General features: G+C 44.7%; 1 protein-coding gene across 1 annotated transcript in view; it reads left to right on the top strand.

Moving 5' to 3' along the window:
- Positions 1–21167, top strand: part of GLYR1 (glyoxylate reductase 1 homolog) — a 47824-nt gene extending 26657 nt beyond the window's left edge. The window contains exons 10-16 of the mRNA XM_054714160.1: positions 4247–4346; positions 9253–9345; positions 10019–10120; positions 11089–11245; positions 11536–11715; positions 12033–12157; positions 19002–21167. Of these exons, the coding sequence (XP_054570135.1) occupies positions 4247–4346; positions 9253–9345; positions 10019–10120; positions 11089–11245; positions 11536–11715; positions 12033–12157; positions 19002–19076 (832 nt within the window). The 3' untranslated portion in view covers positions 19077–21167. The remainder of the gene's footprint in view (positions 1–4246; positions 4347–9252; positions 9346–10018; positions 10121–11088; positions 11246–11535; positions 11716–12032; positions 12158–19001) is intronic.
- The last annotated feature ends 144 nt before the right edge of the window (positions 21168–21311 follow it).

Genomic DNA, 21311 nt, shown 5'->3' with positions numbered 1-21311 from the left:
GCGCGCGCGCGCGCACACACACACACACACACACACACACACACACACACACTAGTGGCCTGGTGCATGAAATTCATGCATTGCAGGGGCGGGGGGTTGTCCCTCAGCCCTGCCTGCACCCTCTCCAATCTGGGACCACTAGCTCCTAACCGCTCACCTCCAACTGCCCCCCCCCCCCCCGCCAGCTTGCTCGCCCCCAACTGGCCCCCCCTGCCGGCCTGCTTGCCCCCAACTGATACCCACCCCCCACTGATACCCAACTGCCCCTCCCCACCCCCCGCTGGCCTGATCACCCCCAACTGCCCTCCCCTCCTGGCCTGATCGCCCCTAACCGCCTCTGCCTCAGCCCTGCCACCATGGCTTTGTCCGGAAGGTCTCCCAGAAGATCTCATGGTCTAATTAGCATATTATCCTTTTATTAGTATAGACTAGAGGCCCGGTGCACAAAATTCGTGTACAGGTGGGGTCCCTAGGTCTGGCCGGCGATCGGGACCTATCGGGGCCATCTCACCCAGTCCCAATCGGGGCCGTCTCACCCAGTCCCAATTGGGCCTGGGCTGGCTGCCAGGTGCAACCTGCCAGCTGCCGAACGCAGCCTGCCAGATAGGGGAAGGGACCATGGGAGGTTTGCCGGCTTGGGGGAGGAACGGGAGGAAGTTGGCTGGCCATGGGAAGTTGGCTGTAGGAGTGTACTGACCACCAGGGTGCAGCTCCTGCATTGACCATCTCCCTCCTGGTGGTCAGTGGCCTCATAGCAACTGGTTGACCAGTCATTCCGGTCATAACGGACGCTTGGGCTTTTATATATATATATATATCTTCTACTAGTATCCTATCTAATAAAGCGGGAATATGCCAATTGACCATCACACTGTCACAAAGATGGCCGCACCCAGTCCCCTCAGCCCCGCTGGAGTCCCACAGTCCTTTCAGCCCAGCCAGGGGGTGGGAGGGGCAGCAGGCGCACAGTGCGGCCAGACCCGCCTTCAGCCCCCCCAGCAGCCCAGGGCCAGCCCAAGGTGCAGGCAAGCCTCGGTTGGTGGCTACCCAGCTGCCCAGGGCCACCCAAGACTCAGGTAACCAGGGCCAGCCGAGGCTTGCGCTGCCGGCAGTGGCAGCAGCAGAGGTGTGATGGGGGGGCATCGCCTTCCCCTGATCGCCGGGTCACCTCCCGCCCCTGAGGGCTCCCGGACTGTGAGAGGGGACAAGCCGGGCTGAGGGACCCCCTCCAGTGCATGAATTTTTCATGCACTGGGCCTTTAGTGGGTGTGTGTGTGTGTGTGTGTGTGTGTGTACATATATGGCTAATATACAAAGTGTCCCCTCAGGAGTTCGACCTGGAGGCTGGGAGTTCAGTCGCTCGCTATGATGTGCGCTGACCACCAGGGGGCGGCGCAGAATGAAGGAAGGCCCTGCCAGCAGCCAGGGAAGGAAGGCCCCAACCAGCAGCTGGAAGGCCCTGTTCAGCCCTGATCACTGGTCAGGCCTAGGGACCCTACCCATGCACGAATTTTGTGCACCGGGCCTCTAGTATATAGATAAAAAGGAAGATGGGTGTCAGCCATTCATTTGATGAGGATTGTGGTGTTTTTAAGTTTTAAAAACTAGCACAGGTTGAGTATAGTCTCAGTGCTTTCACCCAAAGCCTGTATTGCCCTTATAGTAAAATACTTTTTTAACCTGAGTCTGAAGCCAACTAAAATTAAGCGGCTGTATTGTCCTTAATCCACTTAGTCTACATTCTCCATCTTATCTCAAGGGCACCATGAGGACTGTTAGTTGCCATGTTAAAAATCCAGAAGCTTCATCCCCAGGTCTGCTGAGTATCCTAGAACAAACACCAAGAAATGGAAAAAGAATTAGTCCTCATGATTTAGAATCATAGGGAAAACTTGCACTACCCATATCGCTGTGAATGACAGAAGATCTTGTTTTTATACTTTGGCTTAAAAGTGGACAGGGCGCCCTGACCGGTTTGGCTCAGTGGATAGAGCGTCGGCCTGCAGACTCAAGGGTCCCGGGTTCGATTCCGGTCAAGGGCATGTACCTTGGTTGCAGGCACATCCCCAGTAGGGGGTGTGCAGGAGGCAGCTGATCGATGTTTCTCTCTCATCGATGTTTCTAACTCTCTATCCCTCTCCCTTCCTCTCTGTAAAAAATCAATAAAATAAAAATAAAAAAAGTGGACAGGGCACCATTTGGTGAGGAAGGTGATAGGTTCCCTTTTTCTTTTCTTAAAATTTAAATATTTTATTGTTGAACCATTGCAGATGTCCCCCATTTTACCCCCCTTTGCCCACCTCCACCTATCCCCTATAGCCCCCCTCCCCTACCCCAGCCCTCACCAAACTATTATCCATGTCCATGGGCTATGCATATATGTTCTTTAGCTAATCCCTTCACCTTCCTTTATCCAGTCACTCCCCTCCCTTCCCCTCCCCTCCCCACTGACATTTGTCAGTTTGTTCCATGTATCCATGCCTCTGTTTCTATTTTGTTCGTCAGTTTATTTTGTGCATTAGATTCCACATATTAGTGAGATCATATGGTATTTGTCTTTCTCCAACTGGCTTATTTCACTTAGCATAGTAATCTCCAGGTCCATCCATGTTGTCGCAAAGGGTAAGAATTCCTTCCTTTTTATAGCCGCATAGTAAGTATTCCATTGTGTAAATGTACCACAATTTTTTTATATACTCATCTACTGATGGGCATTTGGCCTATTTCCAGATCTTGGCTATTGTAGATAAGGCTGCTATCCTAAGGATTCTTAGAATATATATACCCAGAAGTGGGATTGCTGGGTCAAAAGGCAGTTCCATTTTTAATTTTTTGAGGAAACTCCATACTGTTTTCCACAGTGGTTGGACCAGTCTACATTCCCACCAACAGTGCACTAGGGTTCCCTTTCTCCACATCCTTGCCAGCACTTGTTGTTTGTTGATTTATTGATGATAGCCATTCTGCCAAGTGTGAGGTGATACCTTGTTGGGGTTTTAATTTGCATCTTCCTGACGATTAGTGACCTTGAGCATTTTTTCATATGTCTGTTGGACATGTGTCTTTCCTTTTTGGAGAAGTGTCTATTCAGATCCTGTTCCATTTTTTACATTTGATTCTGATAACTGCTGGCTGGGACAGAGAGAGTGTGAGAAGTGCATATTACAGCAGGGATTAGGGGAAACTGAGTAGAAGAGCCAATTTGCAGAAGTGGCTGCAGATGTCTTACCAGAGACCAAAAATACTGAAAGGATAACACAGGTCAAATTGGAGAAGCTGCAGAGTGTGTCCAGAGCTGAGAGAAAGCCCAAGGTGAAAACTACAACATAATGTAATAAGAAATGAAGAAAGAGGCATAATGGAGTCAAGTCACATGCCAGGAGAGATAATAAAGAAATACAGGAACCAAGAAAAGACATTTGGGCAGGGTAAAATCATCTGTAAAAGCAGCAGTCCCCAAGTTCTTGGGGTTGCAGAAAGGAGCAGGCTATACGAAGTAAAGGTAAACAGAGCATAAAAAGGGATCATAATGGGCCTGCAGTTAGAAGGGTGTGGTGGAGAACAGAGAGGGATGGGCCAGCAGATGGGGAAAGGTGCAGGAGAGGGCAGATTTGGGAAGAACTCGTGCACTGGGAAAGGTTGGCTCCAAAGCTCAGGCAAATCTTTGAAGAAGAGGGACATGGCTTGTCTCTGCTATCAGGAAGAATGCAAAGGTAGTATAGGTTTGGAGCCTGAAGAGGAAGGGAAAGACTGGGATCCAGATTTCTGCAGTTGAGGAAGGTGACTGGCTCTGACTCATCACTTCAGTTACTTGTCATGGATCCTGGTGTGCTTTCAAGAGGCATCTGAAGACCTAGAACTCAAAACTCTTGTAAAGCCAGAGACAAATGTCTGCTTTCTCACTGTTATGGAATTGTAAGCTCAGACTCTATCAAAGCATCAAGGAAATGATTTAGAACACCTAAACCAGAAACGTCATAATTCTTTCTGTGGCAGTCAAGGGTTTAGAAATGCCCTTTTAAATCTAGGGACACTTTTAAGCGATGGCATAATAATAAAAGGCAAAATCTGCATGCCCCACATCTGCCTCAGCGCTCATGGTGTCAGAACATCGCTGAGCGATGTTTCTGGTGGTCTGAGATCCTGCCCCAGGTTTATGAGGAAGCAGAGTCTATGCTACATTCAGGACACCTTACCCTGTCCCTTCCACTCCTCCCCAAACTAATTAGTCTTCTCTCTTTTTCAGGATAGGATTTTTGGGCCTCGGCCTAATGGGAAGTGGCATCGTCTCTAACTTATTAAAAATGGGTCACACAGTGACTGTCTGGAACCGGACTGCAGAAAAAGTAAGCATTAATGAGTGCTGCTTGTCAGACGGGGAGGGAACAAGCCTTGACCCATGGAGCTTGGGTAACTAAAGATGGGAATGTCTTCCTGATGTCTTTACTCAGCATTCTACATATGGTAGAGTAGGAGGAGCCACGCTTTTATTCAAGCAGGTAGATATGTAGACAGATAAGTTTAGAGTATTAGTATAGAAACGAAACATTTAAAAGTACCCAGGGGTGCCATGGCCAGTGTTGCTCAGTTGGTTGAGCGTCATCCCATGCACTGAAAGGTTGCTGGTTTGATTTCCACTCAGGGCACATACCGAGGTTTCAGGTTTGATCCCCAGTCAGGGTACTTGGGGGATGCAACTAGTCAATGTTTCTCTCTCTGATCAATGTTACTCTCCCTCTCCCTTCCTCTCTCTCTCTAAAGTGAGTAAAAAATGTGTGTGTGTATATATGTATGTGTGTGTCTGTATGTGTTTATTTATTTTTAAAAAATTAGAGGCACGAAATTCGTGCAAGAGTAGGCCTTCCTGCCCTGGCTGGTTTGGCTCAGTGGATAGAGCGTCGGTCTGTGGACTGAAGGGTCCCCGGTTCGATTCTGGCCAAGGGCACATGCCAGGGTTGTGGACTCAAACCCCCTCTCCCCCCCCTCCCCAATGGGTGGTGTGCAGGAGGCAGCCAGTCAATGGTTCTCTCTCATCATTGATGTTTTTCTCTATATATCCCTCTCCCTTCCTCTCTGAAATCAATAAAAATACATTTAAAAAAAAAAAAAAAGAGTAGGCCTTCCTTCCCCCGGCTGCCGGTACCGGCTTCCCTCTGGCACCCATGACCCGGGCTTCCCTCACAGCCCCAGCTTCGTCTGGAAGGTCGTCTGAAAGGATGTCTGGTCTAATTAGCATATTATGCTTTTATTATTATAGATACCCAGGAATATAAAAGTGAAAATTTGCACTGGCCGGTGGTGCTCAGTGGTTGGAGCATTGCCCCCCCACAACAAAGAGTTGTGGGTTCAATTCCTCTCCCTTTCCCTCTCCCTCTCCCTCCTTCCCTCCTCTCCCTCCCTTCCTTCCATTCTCTCTAAAAAGCAATGGGAAAAAATATCCTTGGGTGAGGATTAACAAAAGGAAAAATGAAAAAGGGAAAATTCCTCCCTCTCTGCTATTACCTGAGCTAGCCCATGTTAGGGTTTGCATCCTTTTTTACATGCCCACAAAATACGAGTGTGTGTATTATGAAGTCATTGGTAAGGATTGTGTATAAATAGATCTACAACATCCTTTTCAGTGACTGTACTGTATTCAGTTTGGATTATGTTAGCTGTGCAATACAACATTCTGCTGTGATGATGTTCTGTATCTGCACTATCTAGTTTGATAGTCACTAGCCACATGTGGCTCTTTTGGGGTGGGGGTGCTTTGCATTTTTTTATTATTTTCCTCTCGTGTGGTTTACATCAATTTATAATAATCTACATAAGTTGAAACAGAACATAGACAAAAAAATATATCCATACCCACTTATTAAAGTCAAATGTTAATGAAGGGTCCCATCCCACCTGTATCGCAAAAACCGGCAGCCCATAGTCATTGCCAGCAAGGACAGGCCTTCTAGGATTCCTGTGACCTGTGTGCTGAACCTGTGGTCACAGCCTGCCCTGCTGGGCACAGTGGCTTACATGTGGCTCTTGAGCACTTGAATCAAGACTAGTACAACTGAAGGATTGAGTTTCTAATTTTATTTCACTTAAATTAAAATTGTCCCCTTTGGCCCTAGCCAGTTTTTCTCTGTGGTTAAATCGTCGACCTGTGAACTAAAGTGTCCCAGGTTCGATTCAGGTCAAGGCATGTACCTAGGTTGCTGGTTCAATCCCTGGCCCCAATCGGGACACACGTGAGAGGCAACCAATTGATGTGTCTCTCTCACATCAGTGTGCCTCTGTCTCTCCCCTTCCCTTCCACTCTCTCTAAAAAGAGACACCTCTGGCCGAAACCGGTTTGGCTCGGTGGATGGAGCGTCGGTCTGCGGACTGGGGGGGGTCCCAGGTTCGATTCCGGTCAAGGGCATGTACATTGGTTGTGGGCACATCCCCGGTGGGGGGTGTGCAGGAGGCAGCTGGTCGATGTTCTCTCTCATCGATGTTTCCAGCTCTCTGTCCCTCTCCCTTCCTCTCTGTAAAAAAATCAATAAAATATATTTTTAAAAATTAAAAATAAATAAATAAATAAATAAAAAGAAACACCTCTGTGTACCTCTAGATTTTCTAGGCTCTACAGCAGTGGTTCTCAACCTGTGGGTCACGACCCACAGGTTGAGAACCGCTAGCAAGGTCGCCTAAGACCATCGGAAAACACAGATATTTACATTACGTTTCATAACAGTAGCAAAATTACAGTTATGAAGTAGCAACGAAAATAATTTTATGGTTGGCGGTCACCACAACATGAGGTACTGTATTAAAGGGTCGCGTCATTAGAAAGGGTGAGAACCACTGGTTTACAGGAAGGTAGGTGAGCAAAGCAGGTAGAACTTGGGTTTGGAATAGGGCCAACCTAAGTCCAAGTCACACTCTGCTGCTTGCCCTAGGGCTTCAGTGAAATAGTTTATCTCCGTAGATCTGTAAAATGATGGACAGCAAAAGCCCCAGCTTCAAGGGGGTGTGAAGGTTAAATGAGATTATGTAAAGTACTCAGCACAGTGCCTGGCACAAGTTATGTAGTAAATGTCATCGTTGAAAAGCCATGTAATCCTCATGACAGTCCCCATGGAATTTTTATGAAAGGATCTTAATGAAAATGGCTCAGTAGATAGAGCGTCGGCCTGTGGACTGAAGAGTCCCAGGTTTGATTCCTTTCAAGGGCACATGCCCCAGTTGCGGGCTCAGTCCTCAGTTGGGGGTGTGCAGGAGGCAGCTATGATTCTCTCTCATCACTGATGTTTTTCTCTCTTTCTCTCCCTTTCCCTTCCTCTCTGAAATCAATAAAAATATTTTTAATAAATAAATAAATAATCCTGTGGTCCTCCTGGAAAAAGATGAAACATTTTTAAATTTTCAGTAAAGGAGAGTAATAAGGAGGTCTTCTCCCAAGTAAATGTGAAAACATAATAATGTAAATTCACCAAGGTACATGTGTGCTATAGCAAAGACACAGACCTACCAGGTAGCCCAGAAAGCCTAGGACTTCCTCTGATAGAGCCATCGCACTGTGAATCAGTGATATTGAAGAAGGGTTGGTCAGTAAGTATGTTCAGAATAACTGGTTAGAAATTGGAGGGAATACTAATCTCACTTCCTATCACATAATAAAATATATTTCAGATAGATTACTACATTTTTTTTCCAAAGGAAAAACCAGAAGAAAATAAAACTAAATAGCCCTGGCTGATGTGGCTCGATTGGAGCATCATCCCATACACTGAAAGTTTGAGCGTTTGATTCCTGATCAGAGCACATACCTGGTTGCAGGCTCCATCCCCATTAGGGGGTGTGCAGAAGGCATCTGATTGATGTTTCTGTCTCTTGTCCATTCTCTCTCTCTCTTGTCCATGTTTCTCTCCCTCTCTTCCTCCCTCTTTCTAAAAGCAATAAAAACATTTTTTTTAAAAGGAAAGACAACTAAATATTAACATAGATACTCCCCACAACAAAAAATAAAAGTGAAAGGTACACCAACTAAAAGTGCTTATAGCAAATATGGTAGAAAAGGGTAATATGTTGATTTTATGAAACACATAGTTTGATAACTCTTAAGATAAAAAGTAGCTCACATTCAACAATATATAAAAGAAGTAGCTCACAGACCTTGTATGCATATGTGCATAACCCATGGACACAGACAATAGGGTGCTGAAGGCCTGGGAGGGTGGGGGGGTCTGGAGGAGGTCAAGGGAGGAAAAAAGATGACATATGTAATACTTTCAACAATAAAGAATTATTAAATAAAGAAGTAGCTTACAGAAGAGCAAACAATTTTAAAACAAAGGTATTTAAAAGGTTTAGTTATCAGGAGTAATCAAAATATATCACATAAAAAGTTACTATTTTTAGCTGTTTAAATCAAGTAGGATAAAATTTTAATATATTTATGGATGCTTGTTCATTGTTTTTAAATGATGTAAGTGCTGGTGATTTAAGACCTTGTTGGTGATCATTATATATTCTCAGCCCTATTGAAAAACCATTTGTCTACATTTATTAAGAGCATAAAAACCATTTGAACCTGTTTTATTCTTAGAAGTCTAAATTGAAAACATAAAGATATTTGTTGGAGTCATTTATAATTAAAAGCAGTCCAAATATCAAACTGCAGCGGAGCCATTAGGTAAATCCAGATACGTCTCTTGATGGAGTATTTTACAGCCATTCATTGTAAGTGATAATAATGAGACAATATGGGTAAATGTAAGCCTTACAAATTAGTAAACGTTGGATACAAAATAGTAGTTACTCTAATTACTTTTTAAATGCCTTTGGAAAAGGGTAATGCACTAAAATAGTGTTTTTAGACCCCCAGAAACGTCGTAGTAAGGGATGGCAGCCTCCCACCCCCAGCCCTGCTTCCCTAGCACAGTGTTGATAACGCAGGGCTGCAGACAGGCACTGTTTACATCCTGTTTTCAAACAGGAATCCTTCAGCAGACACTTGTTTTATGCTTACTGTGAAGTAAAACATCAGTCTAGGCACCAAGTATGCGGAAACACAAAACAGTCCTGAAGAAGTCCCATCCACTTCCCCCAAAAAGTCAGACCACCAGCTCTGGTGTCCGGGGCTCCCAGCCTCAGCTTCAGTCTCCTGCCTTGGGAGGCCAGCCAGGAGGACTGGGCACCGTATCTCTGGCCTGGCTGTCGTGTTTGTTGTGCAATGCCTGCAGCTCACGTTAGGATCTGTGACTTTTGCAGTGTGATTTGTTCATCCAGGAGGGGGCCCGCCTAGGAAGAACCCCCGCTGAAGTTGTTTCAACTTGTGACATCACCTTTGCCTGTGTGTCGGATCCAAAAGCGGCCAAGGATGTAAGGATCCCCTCCCTCCCCTCAGCGTCTCAGATTGTGGCCAGGAAAGCTGGCTGGCCTCCTCCCCTTCTCCCCTGCATACGGAGTGAGTGTCTGCATGTGGGGGGTTGAATTTCCCATCTGGGGGCCTTCTCCCATTGTGAAGGGTGTTTGCATAAATTGAATACAGACTTCCTTTAATTCAGAACAAAGAATGAAAATGGCTAGGATCCCTGAGGTCTGCTGAAATGGTCTGTGGTATATTCTTATTGAGCTGGAAGCTTTGGGACTGTATGTGCTTTTGGTCTATGTGCCAAGTTCCTATGTTTGGCTATCACTGTATTTGTATGTTTTAAAAGTTCAAGTGCAGTAGTCATCTTGTTAAACTGGTGACTAGTCTGTCTAATCCAAGTAAATCCAAAGAAGCCCCAAAACTGAAACACTGAGATTCCATCTTTTAAATGGGAAGTTTTTAATAGAAATATACTATTTTTAAAGATAAATGGGAACATACCAGAAATACTTTTCTTTCCCTTGCTTATTTACTTGCTTTTCCCTTTTCAGCCTTAATATTTATTAGCTCCTTATCAGGAAATGAACCAAAAAAGCAAATGAATTCTGACTTTGGGTCTAAGGGGTTCCTGGGTATCTGGCTGGGGGCCTGGGCTATTGCTTCTCCCTTGTGTCCCCACAGCTGGTGCTGGGCCCCAGTGGTGTACTGCAAGGGATCCGTCCCGGAAAGTGCTACGTGGACATGTCAACAGTGGATGCTGACACAGTCACCGAGCTGGCCCAGGTAGCAGCCTTGTTCGGACTGGCCCTCCAGCATCCTTTTGGTTGGATCCCAAGACCTAAGCTGACCATGCCCAAGTGTGGATAACTTGGTTACTCTAGAGCAGTGATGGGCAACCTTTGGAGCTTGGTGTGTCAAACTTCGCCAAAAAACTGAGCATAACTCGGGTAGTGTGTCACTTTGAGGAAAAAACTAACTCCAAGACACTAGTCGCAAATGTTTCATCCTCAGGAGCAGCAAATGTTTCATCCTTGGCATGCGGCCGTATGTCATCAGAAATGGCTACGCGTGTCAGTGCTGACATGCGTGTCATAGGTTCGCCATCACTGCTCTAGAGCCAAAGCCAGAGAGGAGAGAAGAAGTGAGGCCAGTAGCCTTGGGACTAGCCTGTCTTTATTCTCTACCTTCAAAGTCACAGTTAATCTAAGTGGCCATGAGAGGAGAGGTGCTCCCTAGCTGAGATGGGCATCAGATCCCATAGTTGCCAGCCTCACAGTGAGAAGCAATCCAAGCTGTCAGCACAGCCTTTTTTGGTTTAAGCATCTATCTGCCAAGTATTCCTCCTGCCTGAGCTGTTGGGCCCAAGTGAGGGAGTGGTGACTTCTGGCTCGTGTGTGTTCTAAAAGTGAAGTCCGGGAAGGGCGGTGTCTATAGGAGGTGTGGACAACCAAGCAGTTGGCACAGCCATGTTGGTTATAATCTTTGGTCTTTATAAGAAATTCAGAGTAAATGGGAACTTATGAGGAGAGCCCAGCCTCTCTCTCTTTACTACATGTGAGTCAGGCATCTGTTGGAGAATATCTGCTGACCCTTCCACAGCATTAGTCCAGCACCTTTGTACAGATGTCGGCTTTGGGGCTTCCATGTGGAGCGCTAAGTACTTCCACTCAAGGACCCTCTTTGCTCCCTACCTGAGACCCGTGGGAGAGGCAAGGACTCCAGAAGCTGTGACTTTCCTTTCCAGGTGATTGTGTCCAGGGGGGGGCCGCTTTCTGGAAGCCCCAGTCTCAGGGAACCAGCAGCTGTCTAATGATGGGATGTTGGTGATCTTAGCAGCCGGAGACAGGGGCTTATATGAGGACTGCAGCAGCTGCTTCCAGGCGATGGGGAAGACCTCCTTCTTTCTAGGTAACATACCTGCCCACCTGTTGGGCCACATTCCCCCTAGACTGCACTGATGACAACGTCAACCCCGCATGGCCTTTCAGCCTGGGGCCCCCGTGGGAAGGTTTCCTTTGATTTGCACAGTCAGTGCCTGGAAGGAGGAAGAACCAGAAGGGTCAGAGCCAGTTCTGTCAGGGGCAGGTGAATGGGGCCTTCCCTGGGTGTAGAGGTGGGTCCGAGCAGGGATGAGGGGGATTGAAAGTCCCTGCCTGTCTGATTCTTGGGAAGTGACCATGATTCTTTGCCCTGGGCAGGTGAGGTTGGCAATGCAGCCAAAATGATGCTGATTGTGAACATGGTCCAGGGAAGCTTCATGGCAACTATCGCTGAGGGGTTGACCCTGGCCCAAGTGACAGGCCAGTCCCAGCAGACACTCTTGGATATTCTCAATCAAGGACAATTGGCCAGCATCTTTCTGGACCAGAAGTGCCAAAGTAAGTTGTCATTGGCCTCTCTTGTCTTTTTTTTTTTTTTTTTTGTACTAGAGCTGAGGAACTGGGTAAGGAAGGCCACTGTCACAACAGTCTCTTCTTCGGGGGCTCATTAGATATGAAAGATGCACCCTCTCTATATCTCCAGGTAGTGAGGGTCCAGAGACGGTAGATGGGATTTGGGTGTACAGGCTGGAACCTTGTCTCTTGGGTGTTTGAGGGGGCGAGAAATGCTATGTGTTGAACCCTGGTGGTACTTGCAGGTGTTTTCTTATTTAGGGTCCTATTAATTCTTCTGATAAGTGGCTTTCTCTCCTCAGATATTCTGCAAGGAAACTTTAAACCTGATTTCTACCTGAAATATATTCAGAAGGATCTTCGCTTAGCCATTGCGCTGGGTGACGCGGTCAACCATCCAACTCCTATGGCAGCTGCAGCCAATGAGGTAACTACAAGAGCCAGTGGCTCAAATCCCAGCAGCCTTCCCTTTGTTTTTCTTGTTATTCCTCCCTTCTACTTACTTTTGCTTTTCTTTGCTATCTGGTCTAATCTCTCAGGGTGAAATGTTAGGTCATTGATTTTAGACCTGCCTTTTCTAAAAGGACCATTAAAAACTAGACACCCTGTCTTACACCTATAGATGAAGACAGTGGCGGGGGGTAAGGGCATGGGGTGGGGTAGGGAATCAGGTGGAGGGGAGCTATGGGGGGGGGGGGGAGGAACACCTGTAATAATCTGAACAATAAAGATTTATTTTTAAAAAAATAAAAATAAAAAAATAGACACTTCCTTCTGAGCTGAGCGTACTTCTCTTGTGATTGTTTCTTTGACCTGTGGATTACTTTATATTTTATCAAGTATTTAGGGTTTTCCTAGTTGTCTAGTAGTTATTGATTTGTAATGGGTCACTTTTGTGGCCAAAGATTATGCCCTGTATGATTATTAGCTCATTAAATTATTCAGACTTGTTTTGTAGCCTAATAGTTATTGCTGGGTGTGCCATGTGCACTTAATAAGACTGTTCTGCAGTTGCTGGGTTCTGTGTTCCACAGATATCAGTTAGGTCAAGATGGTTGTTAATCTTTTTCAGATCATCTTTACTGATGTTTCTTCTACTTCTTTCAGTCACTGAGAGAGATAGTAAAATCTCCCCACTATGATCATGGGATTGTCTTTTAATTCTGTCCATTTTGCTTAATGCCTTTGAAACTCTGGTTTATTATGTTTTCCTGATGAATTTACCCTTTCATTATTATTATGAAATGTCTCTCAATCTTTGTCTTGAAATCTATTGTCTAATTTTAATATCACTACTACAGCCTCTCATTCTTACTGTTTTCATGGTATGTCTTTTTCCATCCATTTACTTTCAGTCTGTGCCTTTAAATTATATCTTTTGTAGACAGTCTATAATTGGGGCTTATATTTTTATACATTCTGACAATATCTGCCTATTAATTGGAGTGTTTAATCATTAACATTTTTTGAATGACATTTATTAAGCACCTACACATGCACTTATTGAAAACAGTTGTTTAGAAGTTCAACTTTCTTATCTCAACCTGATAGAAACATAATCTTAAAAAACAGCTGGCCCTAGCTGGTTTGGCTCAGTGGATAGAGCATCGGCCTATGGACTGAAGGGTCCCGGGTTTGATTCTGGTTAAGGGCACATGCCCAGTTGCTGGCTCGATCCCCAGTAGGGGTCATGCAGGAGGCAGGCAGTCAGTGATTATCTCTCATCATTGATGTTTCTATCTCTCTCTCCCTCTCCCTTCCTATCTGAAATCAATAAAAATATATTTTTTAAAAAACAGCTGAAAGGTGGTGGGTTCCATTCCCAGTCATTTATTGTAGAAGCTGTAGCTTCAAATGTTATAAGCTGATACACATTTTCATTCAAATTAAATACTTACAGGTCTCAAGTGGCTTATTCTAGCAAAAAAATAGCTTACTGCTCTTTTCAGACCTGCCTTTTCAAAGTTTATAGTCTTCTGTTCCTAAATTCTATATCTTCTGTTCTTCCTTGCCTGAATATCTAAAAGTACTTATTTCACTCTTTTTTGTTTTGTTAATCCTCACCCAAGGATATTTTTCCATGGATTTTTAGTGTGAGTGGAAGGGAGAGGGAGAGACAGAGACATCAATGTGAGAGAGACACATCAGTTGGTTGCCTCCTCACGCGCCTGACTGGCCGGGGATTGAACCTGCAACCGAGGTACATATCCTTGATCAGAATCAAACCCACGACCCTTCAGTCTGCAGGCTGGCACTCTATCCACTGAGCCAAATTGGCTAGGGCTATTTCACTCTTTTAAGTTGCAGTACAATTTCATGTTTTTCCTGTTTGTTTCACATGTGGGATCTCTCTTGGCAGTAGATTCCGAATGTATTTTATCAATTTTTTATTGATAAGCTTATCTTTAACTGAAAGGGTTCTGTGTGTGGTTTGTGTTGGCAACACTTCTCTATGAGGTGATTTCTGACTTGCCTTCACACTCCTTCATTAGCTTGGAAATAGACCTATTAGTTAATTTCTCAATGGAGCATGGTACTTTCTGACCATTTGTTTGGATAGTGTGACTTTAAGCTCCCTACTGATTGGATCTTAAAGTTAAATAGTCCTTTAACATTTAATTTGTCTTGAAGTCTGTTGTGTGGTTAAATTCAAAGCTACCAAACATTTGATTGCTGTTTCTCCCTTCTGGCTTTTGTTTGTTCCTCCTTTCTTGCCTTTATTTTGGGAGAGAGGAAGAGAAAGAGAGAGAAACATCAATATGATAGAGACACATCAATTGGTTTGCCTCCCGCATGCACCCGACCGGGGCTGGGCATCAAACCTGTAACATATATATATATACTCTAACCACAAGCCACACTGGCCAGGCCTGCCTTGCCTTCTTTTGTGTTATTTGAATATATTTTTAGAATATCATTTAGATATCTACTGGCTTTTTATTTTTTTTTTATTTTTTTTTTCCTACTGGCTTTTTAATGAGGCATAATTTTTCTTCTATCTTTGCTGTAGGACTTGCAGTATGCACTTACCTTCACAGCCTACTTAGAGTTAATATTTACCAAAAACAGATTGATTTACCTCTCTTTCCCTCACCCTTTAAGACAGGATTTCTCGCCGAAACCGGTTTGGCTCAGTGGATAGAGCGTCGGCCTGGGGACTGAAAGGTCCCAGGTTCAATTCCGGTCAAGGGCATGTACATTGGTTGCGGGCACATCCCCAGTAGGGGATGTGCAGGAGGCAGCTGATCGATATTTCTCTCTCATCGATGTTTCTAACTCTCTATCCCTCTTTCTTCCTCTCTGTAAAAAAATCAATAAAATATATTAAAAAAAAAAAAAAAAAGACAGGATTTCTCAATGCAGGTACTATTGATATTTTATTGTAGGAACTGTCCTATGCATTATAGGATGTTAGCAGCATCTCTGTCCTCTACTTACTAGATATTAGCAGTACACTCATCCATAGAAAATCTATCCAGGCATTACCAAAATCCCCAGGCTGGGAACTCCTGCTTTAAGTTACAGATGTCCTATGTGTTAAATCTGTCTTTCTTTTAATTGTTGTTTTTTCCCTGTATTTTATTTATTTATTTATTTAAATCTTTATTGTTGAGAGTATTACAGATTTCCCCTTTTTTGTTCCCTCCATCTGGTTCCTGCCCCACCCAGGCCTTCACCACTCTATTGCCTGTGTCCATAGGAAATGCATATATGCATATAAGTTCTTTGGTTAATCTCTTCCTGCACTCCCCACCCCCTTTTCCTCTGAGATTTGTCGGTCTGTTCTATGTTCCCATGCCTCTGTTTCTATTTTATTCATCAGTTTATTTTGTTAGATTCCTTGTTCGTTTATTTTGTTTTTTAGATTAAATTGTTGATAATGTATTTATTGCCATTTTATTGTTAACATTTTTTTATCCTTTTTTCTTCTTACTAAAGAAAACCCTTCAACATTTCATGTAATGCTGGTTTAATGGTGGTGAACTCCTTTTGCTTTTTCTTGTCTGTGAAGATCTTTATCTGACTTTCAGTCCTAAATGAGAGCTTTGCTGGGTAGATCAATCTTGTTTGTAGGTCCTTTCTATTCATCACTTTGACTATTTCTTGCCACTCCCTTCTGGCCTGCAAAGGTTCTGTTGAGAAATCAACTGACAGTCATATGGGCACTCCCTTGGATGTAACTAACTGCTTTTCTCTTGCTGCTTTTAAGATTCTCTCTTTTGTGGACTGAAGATTCTCTCTTTGTCTTTAACCTTTGGCATTTTAATTATGATGTGTCTTGGTTTGGGTCTCTTTGGGTTCCTCTTATTTAGGATCTGTGCTTCCTAGACTTTTAAGTCTATTTATTTCACCAGATAGGGGAAGTTTTCTGTCATTATTTCTTCAAATAGGTTTTCAATATCTTGCTTGCTCTCTCTCTTCTCCTTCTGGCACCTCTATAATGCGAATGTTGGTATGCTTGAAGTTGTCCCAGAGGCTCCTTACACTATCTTCACATTTTTGGAATCATTTTTCTTTTTGCTCTTCTGATTGGGTGTTTTTTGCCTCCTCATATTCCAAATCATTGATTTGATTCTTAGAATCCTCTACTCTACTGTTGAGTCCCTTTAAATTATTATTTATTTCAGTTAGTGTATGCTTAATTTCTGTCTGGTCCTTTTTCATGTCTTTGTTTTCACTAAGATCCTTGAAAGTCTCACTAAGTCCCTTGAAGCTCTCAGTAAGATCCTTGAGCATCCTTATAACCATTGTTTTGAACTCTATATCTAGTAGTTTGTTTGCTTCCATTTCATTTAGTTCTTTTTCTGGAGATTTCTTCTGTACTTTCATTTGTGACATACTTCTTTGTGTCCACATTTTGGCTGCTTTCCTGTGTTTGTTTCTATGTATTAGATAGAGCTGCTATGTCTCCTGGAATTTGTAGTGGCCTTGTGTAGTAGGTGTCTTATAAGGCCTAGTGGCTCACCTCCCCAGTCACCTAAGCTGGGCACTCTAGGTGCGCCCAGTGTAGGCTGTGTTCAGTCTTGTTGTAATTGAGCCTTGATTGTTGTTGGTTCAGTGGGAGAAATTGACCTTCAGGCCAATTGGCTGTGAGGACTAGCTGCAGCTACAATGGAAGAGCTGCTGTGCAGGAGACACCCCTATGGAGCAGGACTTGCTTCAGTAGGGCTTTGGTGCTCATTGAGTCTACTACTTGAGTATGTCACTTGTGGATGTGTAGAGTTGTAATCTGGTATGGTCTGAAGCTGACCACTGGGTACACTGGCTCTGAGGTCTCCTGAAAGGTGCAAAGTCAGCCACTGCCTGGGAGGAGCTACAGAGCAATCTGCAGATGGTGGCTACTAGTGCTGGACTTGGAAGTGCCTAGGCCACGCCAAGCTATGAAGCAAGGCAGGCTACTGCTAGAGCCTGGTCTTGGTCCTCTTATTGATAGCTCTCCAGGCGCCCTCAAACTATGGCCCGTGGCCACATGCGGGTGTTTTTGCCGTTTTGTTTTTTTACTTCAAAATAAGATATGTGCAGTGTGCATAGGAATATGTTCATAGTTTTTTTTCAACTATAGTCCGGCCCTCCAATGGTCTGAGGGACAGTGAACTGGCCCCCTGTTTAAAAAGTTTGAGGACCCCTGGTATAGAGCATGCTGATGCCAGCTGATGCTTATTTGAGAGATTTTATGAAAATCTGAAGCCTGAGCCAGGACAGGCCAGTCATATAGAAAAACTGCTACAAACAGCTTGGGTGGGGCTGCAAATTGGATGGGGCAGGGTCTCAGGGAATCAGCACTGTGGAGTGAACAGTGTTAGCCTGGCTGATGGAATCTCTCACTTGGCTGCCAGTCAGCTCTGTGACAGAGGTGGTCTCAGCATAGGAAGAATGACCCCTGTGAGCACTCCTGTCTGGGAGAAAGCTGCCCCTGAGTACTTGCTCCAGTGCCAGAAATCCAGTTCCTCCCCATATGTCCGTGGATTCCTCCATGCCGCTGCTCCAGTGCTGGAGCTCAGAGGAAGCAGGTCCTATGTGTTATATCTGCTTTTGTTTTAAACCCATAAGATAATGTTGAAATGTTTTGCTTTAATTAGTCATACCTATTTTAAAGAAATAGAAAAATGATTTTATACTTTTTCTAATTACGATTTCCAGTGCTCTCCATTCTTTTCTGAAGAATTGAATTTCTCCCTGGTGTTCCTTTCTTTCAGCTGGGAAAACTTGCTTTAGCATTTCCTGTAATGCAGGTCTGCTGGCAGCAAGTGGTTTTCTTTTATCTGAAAAGGTCTTTAGCCTTCATTCTGAGTTGACAACTTCACCTGAGCTGTAATGGACAATTATGGTGGCTCCAAATGGAGTTTGTTTGTTTTAATATATTTTCATTGATTTCAGGGAGAAAGAGATAGAAACATCAATGATGGAGAGAATCATTGATGTTTCTATCTCTCTCCCTCTCTTTTCCTCTCTGAAATCAATAAAAATATTTTTTAAAATAATAAAACGAGTAAAAAAATAAATTTTAAAAAATGTACCCAGCCATGTAAGAGAGGAAGTTTGTGTCCAACTGCATTTCCTCAGCATGACTGTATGTCATACCACTGTTGTTGAACAATGGCTTTTTAATTATTTCATACTTCTTTATAGTCATCTAGTATCACCAAGGCAATTGTTAATTGCCAAGCACCATACTAGGCTCTGGGGACAGGTTGGTGTACATTTTAATGGAAGGAGGAACAAAATAAGCACATACATATTTAAACAAATGAGAATTTCAGATGGTCAGAAATGTGAATAAAATAGAACAGAGTAAGGGGATAGACGTGACTAGGGTAAAGTGGTGCAGCTGCTGCTTTAGATGAGGTGGTCAGGGAAGGCCTTTGGGAAGGAGCCAGCCATGCTGAGGGAAGGGCATCCTATGCAGAGGAAAGGGCAAGAACAGTAGCCCAGAGCATAACATGGGAAGTCCTTGGAGGGTCATCAGCAGGAAGAGACATGGTTATAATTGCTAACAACACTGAGCCCTCCCTCTTTGCCCACACTCTGAACATTATACATCCCTCACTCCATCTAATCCTCCCCGTAACCCTATTACCTCCCCCGTGGTATCAGAAAGCGGTGGCTGAGGCACTTTATCCAAGGTCAGGCCAGTCATCAAAGGAGCTGGGGGTCACACCCAGACAGCCTGGACTCCAGAACCTACCTACCTAACCACATCTAGAACCACCTCCAGGAAGCAGATCCATGTCTTTAAGTCAGAGACTGAGCTCATCTCATTTTTTTTCCAGGTGTACAAAAGAGCCAAGGCACTGGACCAGTCTGATAACGACATGTCTGCCGTGTACCGGGCCTACATACACTAAGCCCCCACTCCCTCCCTCTGACCCCCTCTTCGTCACACGGAGTTGGGGTCCTGGGACTTCACTCTGGACCAGTCCACCTGTCTCCATCTCCTTTTATACAGACTTTGAGACTTGCCATCAGCACAGCACTACTACTCCCCTGAAAGTCCTGGGAAGGGGGGAAGTGTCAGCAGGATTGGCCTGTAGCAAAGCTCTTGAGCTGGGCACTGGCCCCTGAACCAGGTGGCTGTGTGTTCACACACATACACACACACACACACACACACACACACACACACACACACATATACATATACATACACATACCCACATACACCCACACTGGCTCTTACTCCAGGATAGAAGCTGCCCGGAAACTGCTGCCTGGCTTTTTTTCCCTTCTTCCAAGCTTGTCTTATCTCATACCCCTTCCAGTCGAGGAACTAGAATCAGCAATGAGAATTGGAAGCCTTCCTGCTTCCCTCAGAGTGAAGAGGCTGTGGTCACATTCACATTCCCGACTGGATCCCTTGCAGAGAGAGGCTCTGGGCCAAGATGAACTAGTACAGACTAAAAGGAGGATCCTGTGGACCCTCCCAACCTCAGGTGACCAGCTGATGGGGATTGTCATGTTTAAGCTACCAACGTGCAACCAACTCTCCAGAAATGCCTTTGTGAACTGAAAAGAGATTGGCAAAGTCAAGTGAAGACAAGGCTCTGGCTTTCCAGGAGAGCAGCAGTCAGCCTGTAGGTTGAGTCTCATGGAAGCCTATCTCCTCTCTGCTCTTCAGCACCCATCCTAGAAGTCGCCATCACTACAGAGCCCTGGGCTAGGATCAAACTTCCTTGCTTTGGTGTAGCAGGATCTCACTCCTCGGCAGGCCGTTTTAGTATTTAGATTTGCATTCCAGTCCTTGGGAAGGGGATCCTGAGGGCCAACAGTGAAGAGTGAGGGGGATGGGCTTTCTGTTTCCTTTATGCCACAGACTTCATATGGTCCTGAAGAGCCAATCTGACCCGGGTGTCCTCACAGTGGTCCCACTTTCTCCAGCCTGCCCCTGTACAAGTCCTCTGCATGCCCACCTCTCTCCATTCTCCTCCCTTTCCCCTTTTCCTCCCATGGAAGCAGAATTTCTTCCTGCCTCTGTCCCTTTGGCCCAGACCCAGCCTGACCAACGATGACCATTTCTTAGGCTCAGCTCTTGAACAGAATGAGTGTCTTCACTTCAGCCAGCAACTTGGTGGTCTTTGGTACTTTCAGGGTCCTGAGGTCTGTCGGGAGGGAAAGGAGAACTGGGCTTGACTGAACCTGAACTAACTGACCCTCAGAGGTGGATCCAAGACATCCTTGAGTACCTAGTATATCTCCTTGGATAGGGGACCAGAGGGTGTTGGAATGTGACAAAAGAACAAGGAGAAGTCATCTGAAGGTTGTCAGTGTCTCCCTCTGCATGGGTTGGATTTTTCAAAGTCACACTTTGCAGAAGGTCAGCATTTATAGTGAATATATAATTATATATAAAAAATGAGGTGGCCACACTGGTGTGGGTCCCTTCCCCTCACAACCTTGGCCCTTTCCCACAGAACCCAAGTTATGGGCTCTCAGAAGACGGGAGAGGGCAGGGAAGATGCCTGTGGGTTTTGACACAGTTGATTTCACTGGGATTTTGAATTATTTTCTCTCTCAACACAAAGCCTGTTATAGTCCTAGCTGGACACTGGGGGACGGGGGGGTGGGAGTAGGGGAAGATGCTGTAATGAAACTGTTAGTCAATGTTGTCTTAATATTGTTGACAATTCTGTAAAGTTCCTTTTTATGAATATTTGTTTAAGCTATTTCACCTTTGTTTTGAAATCCTTCCCTTTTAAGGAAAAAATGTGACACTTGTGGAAAAGCTTGTAAGAAAGCCCCTCCTCCGCCCCCCTCCTTTTTTTCTTTAAATGACAAATCTGGTAATTAAGGTTGTGAATTTTTATTTTTGCTTTTTTTTTTCATGAACATGTTTTTCAGAATAGGATTGTGTGATAATGTTTAAATGGCAAAAACAAATGATTTTGTGCAATTAACAAAAGGCTACTGCAAGCAGAATAAAACGTTTCTTGGTAACCCAACTGGGACTGATTACCTTGCCTGCGTCTAAACACTGCACTGCCCAGCGGTGGAGGGAGGAGGGCAGAGGCTAAGCCCTGGGCTTTTTCCTGGACCCTTGAACAAGGGTGGAAGGCAAGGCCCAGCTGGAGCAGGCTACCCCATCG

Source organism: Eptesicus fuscus, chromosome 4, assembly GCF_027574615.1.
Source record: "Eptesicus fuscus isolate TK198812 chromosome 4, DD_ASM_mEF_20220401, whole genome shotgun sequence".
NCBI classification, from domain to species: Eukaryota; Metazoa; Chordata; class Mammalia; order Chiroptera; family Vespertilionidae; genus Eptesicus; species Eptesicus fuscus.
This window is presented reverse-complemented; position numbering and strand designations above follow the sequence as displayed.